At 49.4% G+C, this 23,646-nt stretch overlaps 1 protein-coding gene across 1 annotated transcript in view; it reads left to right on the plus strand.

Annotated features, from left to right (window-relative positions):
- Positions 1–16,308, plus strand: part of LOC306747424 (uncharacterized protein) — a gene marked incomplete at both ends in the record, with an annotated part of 35,601 nt that extends 19,293 nt beyond the window's left edge. Inside the window, 9 exons of the mRNA XM_079230484.1 lie at positions 147–10,991; positions 11,234–11,310; positions 11,418–11,454; positions 11,602–11,748; positions 11,898–12,005; positions 12,151–12,248; positions 15,516–15,605; positions 15,971–16,064; positions 16,150–16,308. Of these exons, the coding sequence (XP_079086610.1) occupies positions 147–10,991; positions 11,234–11,310; positions 11,418–11,454; positions 11,602–11,748; positions 11,898–12,005; positions 12,151–12,248; positions 15,516–15,605; positions 15,971–16,064; positions 16,150–16,308 (11,655 nt within the window). The remainder of the gene's footprint in view (positions 1–146; positions 10,992–11,233; positions 11,311–11,417; positions 11,455–11,601; positions 11,749–11,897; positions 12,006–12,150; positions 12,249–15,515; positions 15,606–15,970; positions 16,065–16,149) is intronic.
- Between the last annotated feature and the right edge of the window lie 7,338 nt (positions 16,309–23,646).

The following is a 23,646-nucleotide window of genomic DNA, read 5'->3' on the forward strand; positions in this document are numbered from 1 at the left end:
ATTTGACTGGATCCATCAAAGCGTTTGAAACCGAAACAGAAGACGCTCACTGGGACTTTAATCAGTTCGGGTATATGACCTGCAGTACATCCTCCATGGCTTCTGCTGCCTTCATCGTTGTTTCTTTTGTACCTTTTGTTTTCCAGACGCAGAAGCAGGAAGTCTCCATCGAGACTCTACAAGCGGAGCTGGACCAGACGACCGAGGAGCTGGACAAGCTGAACTCGGCCCACCTGGAGGAGCGAGCCCAGCTCATCCACGACCTGCAGGGCTGCGAGCGGGAGATCGACCGCCTCAAAGACGCGCTGCTGGACAAGGAGGAGGAGCTGAAGACGCTCTCGGGGAACGTGGCGGAGTACGCGGAGCGCGTGGCGGCGCTGACGCGGGAGATCGAGCTCAAGGACGAGAACCTGGCCCGCGTGGAAGACGCGCTGAGCAACGCGGAGCGGGAGGCCGCCGTCGTCAGAGAGTCTCAGACGTCGGACCATCGGACGCTGGTGGAGAAGGTGAAGGACGCCGAGGCGGAGCTGCTGAAGGCCGGAGAGGAGCGGCAGGCCAGAGAGGCGGAGGTGGAGCGTCTGGCCCGGCGGAGCGAAGAGGACCAGAGGAGCATCCAAGAGCTCCGGGGGGAAGTCCAGAAGCAGCTGTCGAGCCACAGAAACCTGCTCTCCGAGAGCGAAGCCCTCAGAGAGCAGCTGACCGCGGCCACGCAGAAGCTGCAGCAGCAGGAGGAACTCCTCCTGCGGCTCGAGGACGCCGGCAGCGAGCAGCTCCGGCGGCGGCTCAGCGAGAGAGAGCAGACGCACGAAAGAGAGCTGAAGTCCTTCAAGGACGAGCAGAACAAGCTGCTGGAGAAGCACGGCGGCGAGAAGCAGACGCTGTCCGAGCAGCTGGAGGCGCAGACGCAGAGGGAGGAGCTCCTCCGACAGGAGGCGCGGGAGCAACTGGGAACCATCGAGACGCTGGAAAACCAGCTGAAGGCGGCCGGCGAACGGGCCGAGGACGAGAGGCGAGAGCGGGACTCGGAGAAGGAGAAGCTGAGCGGCGAACTGCAGGGCAAGTCCGACCACGTCTCCAAACTGAAGAGCCTGGTGAGGAGCGCGGAGACGGAGAAGAAGCAGCTGCAGGAGAAAGTCAACGCGCTGACGGAGGAGCTGCAGCGGCAGAAGCAGGACGTGGAGGAGCTCGGCGGGAAGACGGCGTCCGCGCTAGAGCTGAACCGCGGGCTGGAGGAGCGAGTGGACGTCCTCACGGAGGAGAAGGAGCGGCTGCAGCTGGACGTCGCCGGCAGCGCGACCGCGGCGGCGGGGCTGACGCTGGAGAGGGATTCCCTGCTGGAAGACGTGTCCTCGCTGCAGACGCGGCTTTCACAAAGCGACGCCGCCGTGGAGGGGCTGCGGAGGGACAAGGAGGACCTGAGTCTCCGAGTTCAGGAGTTGAACCGAGCGCTCGACCAAAGCTCGAACTCCAGCGCCGAGATGCTGCTGGCGAAGACCGACGAGTGCCGGCTGCTCCGGGAGAGAGAGGAGGGCCACCGGGTCCAGATGGAGGCCCAGCAGAGCCAGCAGGCGCAGCTCCGGGAACAGGAAGGCGCCCTGAAGTCCGAGTTAAAGGAGAAGGAGGTCGCGCTGGCGGAGGAGCGGGAGGGGAGCCGCCGCTTGCAGGGCGAGATCACGCTCCAGGAGAACGCCGTCGCCGAGCTGCGAGCCGAAGCCGCGTCGCTGGACGAGGAGCGCTCGCGGCTCCGCCGGCTGATCGCAGAGCGAGAGGAAGCGCTGAGGGACGTGACGCTGAAGCACAAAGAGGAAGTCAACGACGCCAACAACGCCGTGAAGTCTCTGGGCGAGCGGGCCCGCGCCGCGGAGGAGAGCGGCCGGAAGCTGGAGGCCGAGATGGCCGCCTTGAACGGCCACACGGTGGCGCTTACGGAGCAGAACCAGCAGCTCCGCGCGGCCTGCGGATCCAGAGAGGAGGCGCTCGCTCTGCAGGCGCGGCTTCAGGCCGACCTCCGCGGGCAGCTGGACGCGGCTCTGGAGCAGAACGCCGGTTGCAGCCTGGAGATCGCCGGCCTGACGGGAAGCAACGAGAGGCTGCGGGAGGAGCTGGAGCGGAACAGGAAGTCGGTGTCCGAACTGACCGCCGAGACGAGTTCACTGCGAGAACAGAACGCCGGGCTCCGGATCCAAACCTCGGAGAATCAGAAGGTAATGAACGGCCTGTTGAAGGAGAAGGAGGAGCTCGCTACCGCTGAAGAGGAGTTGAAAAAGATCCTCAAGGAAAGCGAGCAGTCGAACTCGGCGGGTCTGCTGGAGAAGGCGAGCGAATGCGCCGCTCTGTCGAAGACGCTGCGGGAGAGAGAAGAGCAGCTGGAGCGTCTACGAGAGCAAGTCGGAGGACTGGACGCGTCGCTGAAGGAGAGGCAGGACCAGCTGCTGCAGCTCCAGGACACCGTGTCGGCGCTGCAGCAGCGAGGGGCGGCGCTGAAGGCCGGGCTGCTGGAGAAGGACGGCGCGCTTCGGCGGGAAGAGGAGGAGGGTCGCGTCCGCCAGGAGGAGGTCGCGGCGCTGAAAGCCCTCTTGGAGACGCTCGGGAAGGAGGCGGAGCAAAAAGAACGGACGTTACGAGACCTGACGGAGGAGTTTCAGAAGCAGAAAGACGAGCTGACGCAGAGCGAGGCCCGGAGGGAAGCCGAGGTCCTCGCTTTGACCGAGCAGAACGCGACGTTCAAGTCCGAGCTCCAGAAGACGCTGACGGAGTCGTCAGAAGCGCGCAAAGAGGTCGAGCGTCTCAAAGCGGCGGCCTGCGAGGCGGACGCCAAACTCCAGACGGCACACTCGGAGAGGGAGGGGCTTAACCTGACCGTGCGAGCGAAAGAAGACTCTCTGAGACAGCAGGAGCATCGGATCCAGCAGCTCACCGGCAGGATCTCTGAGCAGGAGCAGCAGCTGAAGCAGAGAGAGCACGACGATGCCGGCTCAAGCGCAAAGGTGTCGGAGCTTGAAGAGTCCATCTGTGAACTCCGAGGACAAGTCGACGGCCTTTCTTCAGAGTCTTCCGTACTGAGAGATACTTTGGAGCAAAAAGAACAGCTGATTCTTGACTATCGGACTCATTCGTCAGCGGAAGTCGAGGATCTCGGGTCCAGTCTACGAGCCAAAGAGGCCGAGTGCGAGAGCTTGAAAGAACGGACTTCCCACCTTGAGGAGTCGGTCACAAAGCTGGACAGCAGCCTCCGAGTGCTGACGTCTGAGGCGGAGGCTCTGAGAAAGGCCTTGGAAGAGAAGGAGGCGGCTCTTTCGGACCAATCGAAGTCTCTTCAGGACGTTCAAAGGAGAGCCGACGAGGCTCCGCTCTTCAAGGCTCAGTTCGTGGAAAGCGCCGAGTCGGTGTCGCGGCTTCAGAGTCAAATTCGGCTCATGTCGGCCGAGTCCGGAAACCTCAAAACGTCAGCGGAGGAAACGCAGAGCGCCTTCGACAACCTTCAGGAGAAGTTCGGCGCTAACCTGGAGGAGCTGCAGGAAGCGAGGAAGCGGCTTTCCCAAACGGCCGCCGAGGCGTCCGACCTCCGGAAGTCACTGGACGACGCCGGTGCCGAACGTCAGACGGCGACGACGACGATAGAAACGCTGAGAAGCGAGTTATCTCTGCTCCGTCACAAGCTAGAGGAAACCCAAGACCTGAACTCCGGTCTTTCAAAGGAAAAGGACGAAGCGTTGGCGGCTCATCAGGCCGGCGTGTCGCTGCTGACCGTCGAACTGGAGCGACTCAAGTCTCAACACCTTCAAGTCGTGGAGAAGATGAACGCGCTCACGGAGAACCTGGAGCAGAGGGAGATGGCTCTCCACGCGATTAACAGCCAGTACGCGTCGCAGGCCAAACACGCATCCCAGCTGGTCTCAGAAATGCAGAAGCTGGAGCAGCAGAACAAGAGCCTGAGCGAGGAGATCGGTCTGTCGGAGGAGGAGCACCAGCGGCGCCTCGCGGCGGCCGGCCACCAGATCACGCTTTTGCAGGAACAGGTCAGGAAACACCTGGCAGAGAGGGACGAGCTGGAGAGGACGCATCGGCAAGTGATGGCGTCGCAGGAGCAGCTGCAGGTCCAGGCGGAGCAGCGGTCCAGCAGCTTGAGCCGAGTAATGGAGCAAACGACGTCCGAGAAGGAGAGCCTGCAAGCCAAGGTTAGTGCCAAAGATGAGGAGGTTTCTCGGTTAAAAGAAAACATTGAAAAGATAGAGCAGGTTCTGCAGGATTCTGAGAAAGAGTGGCTGTTAGTTCTGGATAGAGAGAAGCAGGATAAGAAGCTGCTCGCAGAGCAACTGAACAGTGTTGAAAATGACATGAAATCTAAAGATGTTAAAGTTGACGCTCTGAAGGGAGACTTGGACAGCTTGCAGGAGAAGCTGGCCGAGGCCTCCTCCGCCATCAGCCAGGGCTCTGATCAGCTGAGCGCCAAAGAGTCGGAGGCGTCAGCGTCCAGGATTCAGTTGGAGAAGGTGTTGACGTCCGTCCAAGAGAAGGAGAACGTCAACGGCGGTTTGCGACGGGCTCTAAAAGCTGCAGAACGCGAGCTGCAAAAACTTGTGGGGAGAAAGAACGGCGCTGACCAAGAGTCCTCTGAGGGATCGGCTGCTTCTTTACAGGACGTGATCAAACGAGTACAAGAAAGCCACCAGTCTGAGGTCGATGCTCTGAGAGAGGCGTTGGAGGGAAGTGTTGCACAGTTACAAACGGCACAGGAGACGCTCAATCGAGCAGAGAGCAGTAACGAGGAGAAGGGCCAACAAATCGCTCTTTTGAAAGCGGCGACGGAGCATCTGCAGACTCGACTGGACGCCGAGGTGGAGGCAGGGAAGGAAGCCGCCATCAAACAGTCCTCCGCACACAGAGAGTCGCAAGCAAAGGACGAGCAGTTCAACCGAATGAGCGTTCAGGTCGGGCAGCAGAAGGAGTTACTCGCCGGACTTAGTCAGCAGTTGAGGGATAGAGACGCGTCCATCGGCCAGCTCATCGAATCCGCCTCAAACGAGAGAATGAAACTCGACGAGGAAACGACGTCTCTGAAGGCACGGTTGGAAAGCGTTGAGCGGGAACGCGGAACCTCCACGGAGAGGCTCGAGGAGGTTTCTCGGCAGTTAGAGGAACGTCTGAGTGAACTCGAGGTTAAGGACTCTGAGAAGCTTGAGCTGATCGACAAAAACGAGGAGCTAACGAGTGAACTGGCCAAGGCGGCGAAAGAGAGAGACGCTGCGAAGAAGAAGCTTCAAGCGGCTCTCGTTGTGAGAAAGGACCTGTTGAAAAAGATTGAGCAGCATGAAAAGCAAAAGGAAGAGAGCGCGAACGATAAAAGTGAGGTTTCGCTTTTACAGGCTAAATTAGAAGCGGTAACGAGTCAAGCTCAGGCCGCTGCGGAGATGAATCGAGAAGACGTTTCTCTTCTTGAGAGGAAACTTCTGGAGAAGGAAGGAGAGGTTCTCCAACTCCAAACAGAAAGTGAAAGACTCGTGGAGCGACTGCAGGCGGAGAAACGGACATTGCAAGCTGCGTGCGACGAGAAAGACGTTTGTTTGTCAGAAGCTGTGCAGACGCTGGCGGAGAAAAGCTCGCTGCTGGAGCAGCTGCAGGTCGGAGCTGCCGAGAGGGAGGACGCGTTCGAGCGAGACCGGACCGGCTGGCTGCGGAGATCGGAAGAGCTTCAAAAGGAAATCGAGTCACGCAAAGAAGACTCGGAGGACAAATCTTCCTCCGCTGCCGTCGATCTGGAGAATGAGCTCGCGCAGACGAAGCTTGAAAAGGCGAAGATCCAGAAGAAGGCCCAGGCCGCCTTGCTGGCACGCAAAGAGACGCTGAAGAAAGCCCAGGAGAAGGAGAAGAAGTTGAGCCAGGAGCTGGCCGAACTGAAGGACGACTACAAGGCGCTCCTGGAGCAGCGGTGCCAGCACACCAACGAGCTGAACGCCGTCCAGCTGGACCTTGACGAGAAGGTCCGGGAGCTGGAGGAACTCCGTAGGAGGTCTTTGTCCGATCGAGACGAGCTGGACACTTTGAGGCAGCTCGTCGAGGAGAGGGATACAACTCTGCACGCCCTGAAGATGTCTCTGGCGGAGAAGGAGAGCCAGTGCCACTCTCTGTCAAACGCGCAGACGGACCTTGAAAATGTCAAATCTAAACTTGAGAGCGTGCGTCTCGAGATGGCGAGTAAAGACGAGGCTCTGGCGGGCGCGGAGCGAAGAGCGGACGCTCTGAAATCCAACCTTCAGATGGCGGAGAGTCACTTGGAGAAAGCTCATGCGGACGCAAAAGAGAACGCGGAAGAATTTCAGAAATATCAGGAAGAAATTCAAGTTGCTGAGCTGAAGACCCAGCAGGAGAAGCAAGCTCTGTTGAATGAGCTGGAGCACATGCACGCACACAAATATAACCTTTTGATGGAGCAAAACAAGGCTGTTTTGGAGAAAAGTGACCAGATGAAAGAGGAACTTGAGGCTCTAGCGTCACAGAAGTCCTTGGAGGTTTTAGCCGTCCGACAGACGGCAGCAGAAATGCAGCAGCAGCTCAGTGACGACAAAAATGTTTTGACCGAGGAGCTCGAGAAAGCACGACAGCGTTGTTCTGAAACGCAAACGGAGTTGGATTCGTTACAGCAAGAAAAGGAGAATTCTCTCAGATTAATCGGTGAACTCGGAGACGAGCTAACGGCGCTGAAGGAGAAAGTAAATGAGCGGCTCGGTCAAAACGATAGATGTGCAGATAACTTTGAAGAGAAACTAAAGCAGAGAGACGACGCCTTGTCGCTTTCTCAGGCTCAAGTTTCAGAAAGGGAAGAACTAATATCTGCACTCGAAGTGCAGTTGCAGCACCAAATGAAAACGCACGAAAGTGTCGTCGAAAAGATGAGAACGGAGGCCGCCGAGCTTCAGACGTCTGGAGACGGCCAGAGCAAAGCGGCCCTCCTGACCAGAAGGCTTCAGGCAGCTTTAGTTTCCAGGAAAGAGCTCCTGAAGGAAAACGCAACCCTCAAAGAAGAAGCGGGAAAGCTGTCAGCCAAACACGACGCCAAAGAAGCCGAGTGCCGCTCTCTGGAATCGTCGGAGCTGAAGTTAAAGCGACAGATCGAGAAGCTGGAAAGCTCTGTCTCGTCTCTGACCAGGGAGAAGGACGAGCTCCGCAGCGAGGCGGACGGCGTCTTCAGCGATAACCGAAGCCTCTCGGCCGCCTGCGACAGCTTGAAACAGACCATCGAAAGCATCGCGCAGCAGAAACAAGCCTTCTCCTGCCAGCTGGAGTCTCTGAAGGACTCGCAGACGGACGAGCTGTCCGCGTGGAAGTCGAAGCACGGCGAGCTGAAGCAAGACTACGAGTCTCTCCTCCGGGCTTATGAGAACGTGAGCAGCGAAATGGATAAGATGAGGCAGCTTTTAGAGGGGGCGAAGCGAGACCGGCAGGAAGCTCTCCGAAAAGTCCACAGTCGGGAGGCCGAGGTGGAGGTTCTGGACGAGCGAGCTCGAGAGGCTGAGGAAGAGAACGGACGGATTAAAGAGAGGATGCACAAGTTCTCCAAAGAGAAGCGGCAGAAGATCGAGGAGCTGGAGGAGGAGAATCAGAAATTGAGAACAGAGCTGACTGAGCTCGAGGAAAACCACAAAGCGACCGGTAAAGATCAACAATGGGAGGCGGAGACTTGCAGACTCAGAGAGACGCTCACGGAGTTGGAGGCTGAAAATAACCGACTGGCGGAAAAGCTTGAAGAGGCTCGCCGATCGTTGGAAGAGAAGCACTCGGAATCAAACACGTACACAAGCAACATGCAGCTCAAACTTGATGAAGCGCTCACTTTGAATAATTCCCTGACGGCCCAGATTGAGGCCCAGAAAACCGAACTCGGAGCCCAGGTGGAAATCGTCAATTTGTTACAAAAGGAGAAGCAAAATCTTTGTGACAGATTCGAGAGGATACAGAACGACCACGAGCTGCAGCTGGGAAAGAAAGACGAGGACGTGAAGGAGCTCAAAGAGGTCATTGAGAAACGCGCCCGAGAGAGCATCAGCCTGAACGAGAAGGTGAGGATCTTGGAGGACGACAAGTCCCTTCTGCAGGAGGAGCTTGAAAACGTCCAAGAGGCTTCCGACAAGGTGAAAAATAAAAACGAAGATCTGGAAACCGTGATCCTGAAGAACTCCGAGAGGGTCGACGAACTGACCGAGTCCGTCGCGGCTTTGCAAACCCAAAACGCGCAGCTGTCCTCTCAGCTGGCGGCGAGCAAAGAGATGAGCGGTCAGGTCCGCCAGGAAAAAGAGGCGGAGCAGCTTAAGCTGGTCCGAGAGTTTGAGGAGAAGCTCAAGACGGTTCAGAGAGGCAGCGAGGGCTCCAAGAACGTGAAGAAAGAACTGCAGGAGCTGCTCAGAGAAAAGCACCGGGAGATCAACCATCTGCAGCAAAACTGCATTAAGTACCAGGATGTGATTCTGGATTTCGAGAGCGCTGAGAAGAGCTCGCGGTCGGCCTGCGAACACCTGGAGAGAGAGCTGAAGAAAAGCTCTGAGCGAACGTCGGCTTCGGAGGAGAGACGTCAGCTGGTGGAAGCCGAGCTGACGGCGCACAAGGAGCTCCTCCAGGAAGCCGCGCAGAAGATCCTGAGGCTGCAGTCTGAACGAGACCAGCTGGCTCTGGACATCTCGCGGAAAAGTCACAAAGCTGATCACAACGTCACAGCAGTATCACCAACAATAGATGAGAAACAATTCAATTCGTATTTGGAGGATCAGTTCATGCTGCAGCAGCAGATTGAGGAACTCAAGGATCTGAAGGACCAAGAGAGTCAAAAGGTGAACGAGCTGAGGCAGCACTCGGACTCTCAGGATCTGCAGATCAACACTCTGAAGAGATCGGCTGAGACGACTGAGGCGAAGCTGTCCGCTTTGTCCGCCGCTCCTCAAAGCGCAGAAGCTTCCAGACGCTGGGGCGATCTGTACCAGAAGACGCTGCACGAGAAGGACAGCCAGCTCCTGGAGCAGGGCTTCGTGATCAAGCGGTTCCTGGAGGACATGAGGGCGAAAGACAAAGAGGTGAACGAGCTCCGAGTGACCAAGTCTCGACTGGAGAGGACCCTCGGCGAATACTCGGTCGCCGCCGCCGCGCAGCAGAGGCAGCTGTTTCTGCTGAGCGCCAGCAACGCCGAGCTCTGCGAGAGTGCGGAGCTCACGGCCGTGCAGGCGAGGGAGCTCGGCGCTCACGCCCAGAGACTCGAGCAGGACAAGAGCGCGCTGAACCGCCTGCTCGCCGACAAGGAGGGCACGATATCCCAAACGCAGCTGAATCTGCAGCAGGTGGAGAAGACGAGCGAGGACGCGGTCGCTCAGCTGCTGCTTCTGGAGTCTCTGAACGACCGAGTCCGAGCTGACTTTGAGAAGCAGGAGGGCGTTTCCCTGCAGCTGAAGACGCTCCTCCACAGCAAAGACGCCGAGATCTCCTCCCTGCTGTCCTGCAGAGACGGACAGATGTCCGGCTACCTGGAACAACTCCAGGCCAACCACCGCGCCCAGGTGGCCGTGTACGAGGACCGGCTGGCGTCCTCGCGCTACCAGAGAGAGAAGGCCGACAAAGAGCTGAGAGGCCTCGAAGCCAACGTGAGAAACCTGCAAATTAAAGCGAACCGGTCGATGCAGGAGAAGGAGCAGGCGACTGGGAAGATGGAGTCATTCAAGAACTCCATGGTGTCGCTGCAGAGCGAACGGGAGCGACTGACGTCGGAGTACAGGATCCTCGAAGCAAAGAGCCAGTTGGGCTTAAAGGGGAAAGACGAGGAAGGCGGCGCCACCAAAGGCCTCAAACATGAGATAAGGAAGCTGTTGCATCAAATGGACGATCTCAACTCGGAGAACGCCATGCTCCGGGCTCAACTGGTCCGCTACAGGGAGGATCTGAATCAGGTTTTATTCTTGAAGGACAACCAGCAGAAGGGGTTGCTGAAGAAGCAGCAGGACGTGATCAAAGACCTGGAAAACCAAAAAGCAGCGGCCGAGAAGCAGCACCGAGAGACTCGGTCGGAACTTCGAAAGCAAGGAGAGGCGAGTCGTATTTTAAGTGCTGAGACCTCTCAACTCAAGGCTCAGGTCTCCAGTCTGGAGGCGGACGCGTTGACTCTCAAACAAGAAAGAGCCGCGACCAACGAAGGCAAAGTCATCGCTGATTTGCGGGAAGCGGTCGCGGCCAAAGCGGCGGAATGCAACGACCTCCAGCAAAAGCTTCTTTCTCAGAAGGTCCGAACCGACGAGCTGAAGGACATAATGCAGCAGGTGGAGAAGGAAACGGACAGAAGCCTGTCGGAAGCTGAGGACAAGTACAACGGCGAGCTGGACGCCTTCGAGCGCGAGGTGGAGCTGATGAGAAGCACCCACGAGACAGCGGATCTCCGGACGAAGGAGCTCGCCGGAGAGCTGATGGAGATGGAGCGGCGGCTGTCGGAGGCCACGACGCGGAGCAGAGACACCCAGGCTCAGAGCGAGTCCATGTGCGGGGCCATGGCCGCGCTGCAGAACGACCGGGACCAGCTCATCGAAGACTTCAAGGTCCTGAGGAACGGGTACGACGAGGAGCTCCGAGAGGCTCGGGCGGCCCTGAGCAAGGCGGAGCGCGGCCTGCGGGACGCCGCGTCCGACCTGGCGGCGTCCGCCAAGGAGAGGGACGTCCTCGCCCGGACGTTGGCGGCCGCGGAGAACAAAGACGCGCACGCGGAGCTGAGCCGGTTGCTGTCGGAGATGTCGGGGGAGCTGTCGGCCAAGGAAGGGGAAGCCAAGCGGGTCGAGCTGGAGAACCAGGCGCTCGGCCGGCAGCTGTCCGCGTTCTCCAGATCCATGGCCAGCCTGCAGAACGACCGCGAGCGGCTGATGGACGAGTTGGCCGGGGCCAAGAGAGCGGTCGAGTCCAGGCAAGGGTCGAGCCCGGAGGCGGGAGAGTCCAAAGGGAGGGGCCTCCCGAGGGAGCGAGACGGGCCGGTGAGTTGAGTTTGAGTTTGGCTGCTCGCTGTCACTTCACCTCTCTGTTGCATTTAGCAGAGAGAAAGCATGCGGGCTGGAGGCTGCTCTGTTTTATACATCATGGCTTTGACTTGCATGGTTGGGGTTTTGTGTGTGTGTGTTGGGATGCTCATGTGTCTGTGAAGTTCAGTCTGACCACATTTAGTTCAGCAGGAGGAGGAGTTCCATCTTTGTGACCGACGACGTTGATGTTTTTGCAGGAAACGAGACGGACGGACGAGCTGCAGCGGAGTGGAAGGAAGACGCCCAGAGACCAGCAGGGATCCATCCACCGCAGGTAGACGAAGTGTAACTGTGTTTTAGATCTGGTTGTTTATCAGATTAAACAGTTCACGCAGGATTATTATATTTTACTATCATACCAATAGTTTTCCTGTTTTTTAGATCTGACACGGAGAGGAAGGACGCGCTGCCGGTTGAGGTGAGAAAAAAATAAACTGTCGTGTTTGACATCTGTTTTCATGTTTTAAACCTAAAAAATACTATTTTACTGTGTTTAGGTGTTTTCTTGTGGCTGATGAAGCTTAAACCGTTCTGTTCGGTCCTCCATCTTGTTTCCCCCCAACAGGCATCGGTTGCTCTGTCCGGTCTGAGTGGAGTGGACGAGGCGGTGAGTCGCCTGGAGGCGGAGAAGCTCCGCCTCCAGGGAGACCTGCAGCGCTGCCTCTACGAGATCCAGCAGCGAGACCAGTACTTCCAGCAGCTCAACCTGAAGGTACGCAGCCGAGCTCTCCCACGCCCCTCAAACGCAGCACAATGAGCATTATGATGTTTCCGTCCGTTGATTGGTGCTCCTCCTGCAGACGAACCTCTGAAGTGAGAATTAAATAATTTCCCCCTCCATGTCCTCTCCAGATGCAGCAGGCGGTGGAGGAGAAAGGTGCGGCTGCAGCTCAGTTGAGGGCCGTCTCCCAAACCCTGAGGGACACCGAGGATCGCTGCCACTGGCTGGAAGACCAGGTTCAGACTCAGGTAGATGGTCTACAGGTGCACCATGTACTGCCCCTCCCTTTGGGTTCTTGTCTCTCTACTATGAGATGAACTGTGAGATAAAGGCGATCAAAGCAGACTATGGAGCCGTCTCGATGTGCCTGTAATGCTGCGTCTCCACCACCAGGGGGCAGTGTTTGCTGAGGATGCCCCCGGAGCCCCTCAGGAGAGGAGCAACGACTCCACCATGGCTGAACCCGCCGAGGCCACGCAGCTCCGAGAGAGGTGAGGAGCTGTGTCCTCAGACTGATGTTTTATTGTTGGAACATAAGAAACATAAGAAACATAGAAACAATTGAAACATAGAAACATAAGAAACATTTGAAACATTGAAACATTAGAAACATTTGAAACATAGAAACATTGAAACATTGAAACATAGAAACATAGAAACATAAGAAACATTAGAAACATTAGAAACATAAGAAACATAGAAACATAGAAACATTTGAAACATAGAAACATAAGAAACATAGAAACATTAGAAACATAAGAAACATTAGAAACATAGAAACATTAGAAACATAGAAACATAAGAAACATTAGAAACATAGAAACATAAGAAACATTGAAACATTGAAACATAAGAAACATTGAAACATAAGAAACATAAGAAACATAAGAAACATAGAAACATAGAAACATAAGAAACATTAGAAACATTGAAACATAAGAAACATAGAAACATAAGAAACATAAGAAACATAGAAACATAGAAACATTAGAAACATAGAAACATAGAAACATTAGAAACATAGAAACATAGAAACATTAAAACATTGAAACATAGAAACATTAGAAACATAGAAACATTGAAACATAGAAACATAAGAAACATAAGAAACATTAGAAACATAAGAAACATAGAAACATTTGAAACATAGAAACATAAGAAACATAGAAACATAAGAAACATTAGAAACATAGAAACATAAGAAACATAGAAACATAAGAAACATAAGAAACATAGAAACATTAGAAACATAGAAACATAAGAAACATTAGAAACATAGAAACATTGAAACATTGAAACATAAGAAACATTGAAACATAAGAAACATAAGAAACATTGAAACATAAGAAACATTGAAACATAAGAAACATAAGAAACATAGAAACATAAGAAACATAAGAAACATAGAAACATAGAAACATAGAAACATTAGAAACATTAGAAACATAAGAAACATAGAAACATAGAAACATTAGAAACATAGAAACATAGAAACATTAGAAACATAGAAACATAGAAACATTAGAAACATAGAAACATAGAAACATAGAAACATTAGAAACATTGAAACATAAGAAACATTAGAAACATAAGAAACATAGAAACATAAGAAACATAAGAAACATTAGAAACATAAGAAACATAGAAACATTAGAAACATAGAAACATTAGAAACATAGAAACATTGAAACATTGAAACATAGAAACATTAGAAACATAGAAACATTGAAACATAAGAAACATTAGAAACATAAGAAACATAGAAACATTTGAAACATAGAAACATAAGAAACATAGAAACATAAGAAACATTAGAAACATAGAAACATAAGAAACATAGAAACATAAGAAACATAGAAACATTAGAAACATAGAAACATAAGAAACATTAGAAACATAGAAACATAAGAAACATTGAAACATTGAAACATAAGAAACATAGAAACATAAGAAACATAAGAAACATTGAAACATAAGAAACATTGAAACATAAGAAACATAAGAAACATAGAAACATAGAAACATAAGAAACATTGAAACATAAGAAACATAAGAAACATAGAAACATAGAAACATAAGAAACATTAGAAACATAAGAAACATAGAAACATAGAAACATAGAAACATTAGAAACATAGAAACATTAGAAACATAGAAACATTAGAAACATTAGAAACATAGAAACATTAGAAACATAGAAACATTAAAACATTGAAACATAGAAACATTAGAAACATAAGAAACATTAGAAACATAGAAACATAGAAACATTTGAAACATAGAAACATAAGAAACATAGAAACATAAGAAACATAGAAACATAAGAAACATTAGAAACATAGAAACATTAGAAACATTAGAAACATAAGAAACATAGAAACATTAGAAACATAGAAACATAAGAAACATAAGAAACATAGAAACATAGAAACATAAGAAACATAAGAAACATTGAAACATAGAAACATAGAAACATTGAAACATTGAAACATAAGAAACATTAGAAACATAGAAACATAAGAAACATTAGAAACATAGAAACATAGAAACATTAGAAACATAGAAACATAAAAACATTAAAACATTGAAACATAGAAACATTAGAAACATAGAAACATTAGAAACATAGAAACATAAGAAACATAGAAACATTGAAACATAGTAACATAAGAAACATAAGAAACATTTGAAACATTAGAAGCATAGAAACATTGAAACATAGAAACATTAGAAACATAGAAACATAAGAAACATTAGAAACATAGAAACATTAGAAACATAGAAACATTAGAAACATAGAAACATAAGAAACATTGAAACATTGAAACATAAGAAACATTGAAACATAAGAAACATAAGAAACATTGAAACATAAGAAACATTGAAACATAAGAAACATAGAAACATAAGAAACATTAGAAACATTGAAACATTAGAAACATAAGAAACATAGAAACATAGAAACATAAGAAACATTAGAAACATAGAAACATTAGAAACATAGAAACATAGAAACAATAGAAACATAGAAACATTAGAAACATAGAAACATAGAAACATTAAAACATAGAAACATTAGAAACATAGAAACATAGAAACATAAGAAACATAAGAAACATTAGAAACATAAGAAACATAGAAACATTTGAAACATAGAAACATAAGAAACATAGAAACATAAGAAACATTAGAAACATAGAAACATAAGAAACATTAGAAACATAGAAACATAAGAAACATTAGAAACATAGAAACATTAGAAACATAAGAAACATTAGAAACATTAGAAACATAGAAACATAAGAAACATAGAAACATTAGAAACATAGAAACATAAGAAACATAGAAACATAAGAAACATTGAAACATTGAAACATAAGAAACATTAGAAACATAAGAAACATAGAAACATAGAAACATAAGAAACATTAGAAACATAAGAAACATAGAAACATAGAAACATAAGAAACATAAGAAACATTAGAAACATAAGAAACATAGAAACATAGAAACATTAGAAACATAGAAACATTAAAACATTAAAACATAGAAACATTAGAAACATTAGAAACATAGAAACATTAGAAACATAGAAACATAAGAAACATAGAAACATTGAAACATAGTAACATAAGAAACATAAGAAACATTTGAAACATTAGAAGCATAGAAACATTGAAACATAGAAACATTAAAACATTAAAACATTGAAACATAGTAACATAGAAACATATTCACGTTTCCTTGTGTGCTTTCAGGCTGTTTGAGTTGGAGCAGATTCTGACTGAAGAGAGAACGAGGAGAGAGACGGCTGAGGAGGCTCTGCGTCTGACTGAGGACACCAAGAGGTCTCACACACACACACACACACACACACACACCGTACAACTTTACTTTACTGTATTTAATTCCTTTAATCGCTCAATTAAACCAACGTCTATTTGGGACTTTAATGAATTCCTTATAACCTTATATATATTCCTTATAACTTTTAGAAGTCCAAACTCATCACGGTTACAAATCCATCATTTAATCTGCCGACACAAACAACACAGTATCTTGAGCCGTGTCCATGTCGACAGCCTCTCTGTGGGCGGAGCCTGCGGTGAAGTTACATGGTCATTCATGACGTCATAGCTCAGAATGTGATGTCTAAATGAAAGGGTGCAATGCGGCCTGTAGAGTGAAGGTGTGGTTGTTCCAGTGTCTCCAGAGACGACCTGAGGGACTTCAGCATCGAGATGGAGCCGGACGAGGAGTGGGAGGCGCTGAGCCTGAACCCCAGCCAGCCTCTGATCACGCGGAAGGTGCGCTCATGCTGACTGATCTGTGGCGTTCTCTCCTGCAGAAGGCATTGTGACTGAACCCCTGAACCCCCGTTTGTGCCTGCAGGTGAAGGGCGGCGCGGCGGCGTGCCGGCGCTGGCTCCGGGGGCGGAGCCTCTACTTCTCGCGGCTGCTGACGGGCCGCGCCCGCTCCCGCTACTTCTTCCTGTTCTACCTGCTCACGCTGCACCTGCTGCTGCTCACGTGCCTCACTGGAGCCCTGTAGACACACACACACACACACACACACACACACACACACACCGGGGTTACAGCATGTCTGTAGTCCTCCTGGTGTTGCAAAGCATGCTGGGACATCAACACGCACTCAGAACGTCACCGGCATGTTGAGCACCGTCGTGTTGCTGGACAGAATGTAACGTCCCTTTTTTTTTCACATTTTATTTCTCTTTAATCCCAGAAGGTGTTTTTTCTTTGCGCGTCTCGGTGACCGAGCCTTAACCGCTCCGTTGTCTTGGAGACGAGGAGAGAACACAGGAAGCCTCTCAACGCTGCACTCCTCATGTCGCACGACTTCAAACTATGCACTGAAGCTCCAAATGTGTAAATATTCATCTCGTATATAAGCTCTGAATCACTACGACACACACACACACACACACACACACACACACACACACACACACACACACACACACCCTGCTCCCTTTAAACTGCGAAGCCAAAAAGGTGTCCGTGCCCTCGTCTCGCCAGTTTGGGGGCGTGTCTTTGCGGTCGTTAAATTAAAGAAAGAACTCACTGTGTGTATTTAAGAGTTCTTGTATTTATGTGAGCACGCCCGTGGGCACGCCCGTGTCCACGCCCGTGTCCACGCTCGTGCTCATGCCCGTGTCCACGCTCGTGCTCACGCCCGTGTCCACGCCCGTGCTCACGCCCGTGGGCACGCTCGTGCTCACGCCCGTGCTCACGCCCGTGTGCACGCCCGTGGGCACGCCCGTGCTCACGCCCGTGCTCACGCCCGTGCTCACGCCCGTGTCCACGCCCGTGTCCACGCTCGTGCTCACGCCCGTGTCCACGCTCGTGCTCACGCCCGTGTCCACGCTCGTGCTCACGCCCGTGTCCACGCCCGTGCTCACGCTCGTGCTCACGCCCGTGCTCACGCCCGTGTCCACGCCCGTGTCCACGCTCGTGCTCACGCCCGTGTCCACGCTCGTGCTCATGCCCGTGTCCACGCTCGTGCTCACGCCCGTGGGCACGCTCGTGCTCACGCCCGTGCTCACGCCCGTGTGCACGCCCGTGGGCACGCCCGTGCTCACGCTCGTGCTCACGCCCGTGTGCACGCCCGTGGGCACGCCCGTGCTCACGCTCGTGCTCACGCCCGTGCTCACGCCCGTGTCCACGCCCGTGCTCACGCTCGTGCTCACGCTCGTGCTCACGCCCGTGGGCACGCCCGTGCTCACGCTCGTGCTCACGCTCGTGCTCACGCCCGTGTCCACGCCCGTGCTCACGCTCGTGCTCATGCCCGTGTCCACGCCCGTGTCCACGCCCGTGCTCACGCTCGTGCTCACGCCCGTGCTCACGCTCGTGCTCACGCCCGTGCTCACGCCGTGGCCGTTCTTACGGCGTGATGAGTTCTGCTGGACCGATGTCGTCCCGATGACGTGTACATAAAGATAAATAATAAAGAGTTGTGTGACTGACGGACAAAACAATAAATCTATTTATGAGGAAGATGGAGAACGTTCAGATGGCATATTTTTCTAAGAGACCTTCTGGTGCAATAAATGTGTCATCGCACCCTTTCATTCATTCTCTCCAGACATTTAATAAAAGCTCATCCAACTTTTTCTCTCTGGTCACATGATGTGTGTCGTCTGAGTATTACAATATTTCTGATGAACTTTTGAAATGCAATAGATTATTTAATTTTTTGGGGCACGTAGCCCTTTAAGCCATAACCACTAATCCTATTTACTGTTTGAGTTGTGTTTAGAGGTTGTACATGGGGATTATATATTATTGTAGCCCTGATTTTTATGTTTAATTTGACACCTAACATGTTAGTTTGTTTGGGGGGATTTATACCATGATTTCTTCTTGATTTTCCTGATGTGAAAGGGTCCCCCGATTGGGGGGCTAGGGCTCAACAGGTTTTAATTCTACACGATAACCCGAAATGATACGAAGTATTTAAAGAAGGAAACATGTTTTTATGTTGACACATAACTTCCCTATTAACTGTTTCGACCCAATAATTTAAAGTGCCCTCATAACCTGGAAGTAGAACTCCATGAGGCGGGTCGAAGGGTCCCGTTGGCTTTTTGTGGAGGAAACAGCTTCACCAGAGTCCAGCCTCAGGGGACCATGAAGTCTGAGTCTAAGGAACTCTCCGTATCCCTCCGCCTAACTCTGTCACTAAGAAAGTAGGCCCTCCGAAGCGCTCGGTCGATGGTGCAACAAAACATCTTAAAGAACCTGAACCTCTTCCAACGTTTACATTAAAATCTGAAACAAGAAGAAAGTAAAGCAGTCAGAACAAAGTCCACGTGATGAACAAATTATAATATTTTATATAATACTTTAAAATAATAATAATGCATTTAATTTATATAGCGCTTTTCTTAGTACTCAAAGTCACTCAAATGTTTTGTTGCATCATCGACCGAGTGCTGATTTTCTCAGACGGCTCTTTCTTTTTTATTGTTCACACATCTTCCAGCTTTGCACAGTGAAAATATCTTCTTTTTTCTTTTTAAACATTTAAGAAATCAATCTCCAAAATGAGCTTTCAGTCGTCTCTCCTGGTCTTCATCCGCTGGCGTTCCTTGAGTCCCCGAACGTCTCGTTTTCTCTCAGGAGATGTTGGTGAAGGAAGTGATACTCTGATCCTTTCAAAACTGAAATAACACAATAAAAAAACCTGCTTTTCAGGTCACAACATTTCTTAAAGGGACAGTTCAGTTTAGTGCACGTGAGCGTGGCTTTTAGTGCACGTGAGCATGCCCCCACTGTTTACAGATGTGTAAACACTGTTAGCACCGTTAGCTTCTAGCCTCTGGCTCGGCCGTCCGCCATGTTGAGAGCCGTGTGGAGGCAACATTTCTATATTGAGTCCTCATTAATATTTATTAGGTTTCTATATCACATGTACGCTGTTTTACAGGATGTTTTTATTCATGTGCATGTTTCCTGTAATGTGCACATGGAGCCACTAGGTGGCGACGTCGGCTCATTTAGAACCAGAAGGTGTCAGAAAATCATGAACGGAAGAAGTGGCTTCATATCGTATATTTTATGAATTATGGTTTCTGGTTTTAATCCGTTTTCCTGTTTCTTTGGGGAGTTATTTCATTTCCTGCCTCTTTGGTTCTCAACCTCATGAATATGAATATCTCCTCTGATCTCATTTCATACATCGTGGAGGGAAAGGCAGACGTTCTCTGTTAGAACCCTGTTTCATGTTCATACTGAACATCACATGTTCTATTAGAACCCTGTTTCATGTTTATACTGAACATCACATGTTCTATTAGAACCCTGTTTCCTGTTTATACTGAACATCACATGTTCTATTAGAACCCTGTTTCATGTTTATACTGAACATCACATGTTCTATTAGAACCCTGTTTCATGTTCATACTGAACATCACATGTTCTGTTAGAACCCTGTTTCATGTTCATACTGAACATCACATGTTCTGTTAGAACCCTGTTTCCTTTCTTCCTCTCTTTCTCTTTGGATCCATTATCCTTCCATTTCTTCTTTTCCTTCTATCTCCTCTCCTTTTTCTCAATCTCCGTCTCTTTTCTCTTTTTTTCTCATTTGTTTTTCCTTTCTCTTTCTCCTTCATCCTTCTCCTTACCCTCCCTCCTCCTTTACTCTCTCCTTCTCTTCTTTCTCTTTATCCTTCTGTCCTTCTCCTCTTCCTCCTCTTCCTCCTCCCCTCTCCACCAGAGTGAAAACAGTCCTCTGGAGCTGGTGACCCACTTGCCTCCAGAGGAAGAGAAGTGGAGGAGGTGGAGGTGAAAACATGTGGGAGTAGAGAGAGAGAGAGAGAGAGAGAGAGAGAGAGAGAGAGAGAGAGAGAGAGAGAGAGAGAGAGAGAGAGAGAGAGAGAGAGAGAGAGAGAGAGAGAGAGAGAGAGAGAGAGAGAGAGACCATGAAGCTCCACTAGATAACAAATGTCACATCAAAAAGAAACACTGAAACCATTATATTTTATGTGCAAAAGGAAGACGAGGACTTTAACTGTATCAGAGGAGGATGATGATGAATGATGAAGATGATGACGATCAGCTGGTCAGCGACTTAATGATTGCTGTCTCTCAGGACGAATCACTTTGATCCTCCTGAGGATCGATGGCATTGATGGGGACCTCTTCGTCCTCCCCTCCTCCTCTTCCTCCTCCTCCTCCTCCTGGCTGCTCCGTGCGGTCCTCATTCTTTAGGATCTTGTTAAATCCTTCCACGCTCCTTCAAGCTGCTGCGGCTCGTCTGAAATACGGCGTCCCACAAGGTTCAATCTTAAGCCCCTCTGATATTCTACTTCTGGCTCCAGACAAACCGTGAACTGCAGACCTCTCCGTGAAGGTGTGTGTGTGTGTGTGTGTGTGTGTGTGTGTGTGTGTGTGTGTGTGTGTGTGTGTGTGTGTGTGGACACTGCAGGACTTCACTGCTCTTTTCTCTTTTTAGCCCCATTTTTTTTCAATGTGTCCTATTTAATGTCCTACTTTACAATCAGGTCCGCTGGTGGAGAGGAGAGGAGATTGTGTGTGTGTGTGTGTGTGTGTGTGTGTGTGTGTGTGTGTGTGTGTGTGTGTGTGTGTGTGTGTGTGTGTCCGTCGCCTCTGGAATTGGGTTTACTTGTAAAATGTCTGGAGGGACACATCATCCTCCTCCAGAGCTGGTCAGCCTCCCCATGACTCTTCTTCCTCCTGCTCCTCCTCTTCTTCCTCCTGCTCCTCCTCTTCTTCCTCCTCTTCTTCCTCCTCTTCTTCCTCCTGCTCCTCCTCCTCCTCCTCCTCTTCTTCTTCCTCCTCCTCTTCCTCCTCCTCCTGATGATGAGACGCTTCTTGTCTCTCGTCACAAGTAGAAAACGTCCCACATCAGCTTCCCTCCTGGAGGTCTGACCCCGTCACTCCACATGGTTCATTAGTTGCCATGGCAACAGGGTCTTCCCTGGGGTACTAGCTCCAGATCCCCCCACAACACACACACACACACACACACACACACACGACGGTCCAGATGATATTTATTCTCTAAAGAGCACTGAGCTGTCAACGTCATTAATCTGACACAGTAGTTGTGAAAATATGCTTATTTACTTTCTTGTCCAGAGTTAAATAAGAAGATCAATATTCCTGTACGTTAAAGGGACATTGCAGGATTACAGCATCATTGCACACAAGAGAGACATAGTGCATAAACAACAAGTAATATACATGAACAGTAAAGAAGAATACAGCAGCAATATTAAACATACAGATGGAATAAAAAAGTATATCAAAGTATTTAAATGTATTTATATTGCACCAGATGAACGTAATTAAAGTGACGAAAGGGATGAAAGTGTTTTGTGGTCTCCTGTGAGCTCAGCTTGTTGTGTAGCCTGACAGCAGCAGGAAGGAAGGATACATATACGTGTGTGTGTGTGTGTGTGTGTGTGTGTGTGTGTGTGTGTGTGTGTGTGGGAGGGACTGAGCCAAAGAACTGTTGATAAGAGAGTAAAGATATGATAAAGAAAGGTTGCTGCGTATGAATATCTCCTCTGGCGTTCCAGATCTTAATTGTTTATTTACAGCGGAGAGGTTCTGCTTATCGGCCGGTTCAAAGGCAGCAGGCCGGGCGGCGCCCCGGCTGCTAATTGCTTGTTTCTCCCTCCGGTTCCGCCGCTTGTTTGCCGCCTGCAGGAATGTCTCCAGCTACAGGACGAGGCGGCAGAAGAAGAAGAATCCGTTCCTTCAAGAATAACGAGCGTTTCAAACACAGCCGCTGAGAGCTCTTCTTTCATTTCCCTGTGAAAGCTTCTCTTGTTCTCGTTTATTTCTCTCATGCCTTGTTTTATTCTTTTGTGCCTCTTATTTTTTTTTTTTATTGTGAGTAACTTTTGTCATTTGTGTTTTGACAGGTTATGGCTATAGAAATGAATCTTCCCTCATGGGTCAGATGTAGTTTATGTGTTTTTTTCTCCGGCTCCTCAAAGGCCGTGACCTTTCCCTGGTTGTCGGTCTGTATTAACGAAGTGCAGTTTCATGTGCGCACAGCACTGTGTTTATCTTTTTCAGAGGCTTCATCGGAGCCCATTTTGGATAAATCTTATCCTGCATTCCATATTTCCTGACAGACGTTAAATGGCGAGTAAACGGCGGCTTCATTCAGACTCTTCCTCTCCCAGAGCCGCGCTGTAGAGCTGCTCTGGGAGGACCCATGAGAACGTGTTCACTTCCCTGTTGCACCACATGGACTAACGTCGAAACGTTGTAACATCGTTGTAACATCGTTGTAACATTGTAACGCTGTAGCATTGTAGCATTTTAACGTAGCACTGCAAGGTCGGTGTAACGCTGAAACATTGTAGCGCTGCAGTGTCGTAACGTTGTAGAATTGTAACACAATAGCCCTGTAGCGTTGAAATGTTTTAACGCTGGAACATTGCTACATTGTAGTTGTGTAGCGTCGTAGTGTTGTGGCGCTGTAACATTGTTGTAACGCTGTTACATTGTAGTAATGTAACAGGTTTGTAGCGCTGTAACATTGTAGCGCTGTAACGTTTTAGTGTTGTAGCGCTGTAACGTTTTAGTGTTGTAACATTTTAGTGTTGTAACGTTGTAACGTTTTAGTGTTGTAACGTTGTAACGTTTTAGTGTTGTAACGTTTTAGTGTTGTAACGTTGTAATGTTTTAGTGTTGTAACGTTTTAGTGTTGTAACGTTGTAACGTTTTAGTGTTGTAACGTTGTAACGTTTTAGTGTTGTAACGTTGTAACGTTTTAGTCTTGTAACGTTTTAGTGTTGTAACGTTGTAACGTTTTAGTGTTGTAACGTTTTAGTGTTGTAACGCTGTAACGTTTTAGTGTTGTAACGTTTTAGTGTTGTAACATTTTAGTGTTGTAACGCTGTAACGTGGTAGTGTTGTAATGTAATAGGGTTGTAGCGCTGTAATGTTGTAACGCTGTAACGTTTTAGTGTTGTAACGTTTTAGTGTTGTAACGTTTTAGTGTTCTAACGTAGCGCTGTAACATTTTAGTGTTGTAACGCTGTAACGTGGTAGTGTTGTAATGTAATAGGGTTGTAGCGCTGTAATGTTGTAACGTAGCCTCTTTATTTTAACACAATCCAACTCACCGTAACCATGACGTTTTTGTTGCATAAACATGAACCCATCGCTCCACAGCGTTAACCTCGCGGCAGCATGTTTGAAGCGTGTTTGAAGCGTGTTTTGGGTTCAGGAACTTACGAACGACAATGTCAACGTGTTTTCAACGCCTTTGTTATTATTGTCCAAACAGCCCCAAACCAAACCCGGTCTCCTCGATATGACGACCGTATACATGGAGCATGCATCAGCACCAACGTGTCTGACCTCTGACCTCTGATCTGTC

This window comes from Taurulus bubalis (genome assembly GCF_910589615.1).
Source record: "Taurulus bubalis genome assembly, chromosome: 15".
Classification (NCBI taxonomy): Eukaryota; Metazoa; Chordata; class Actinopteri; order Perciformes; family Cottidae; genus Taurulus; species Taurulus bubalis.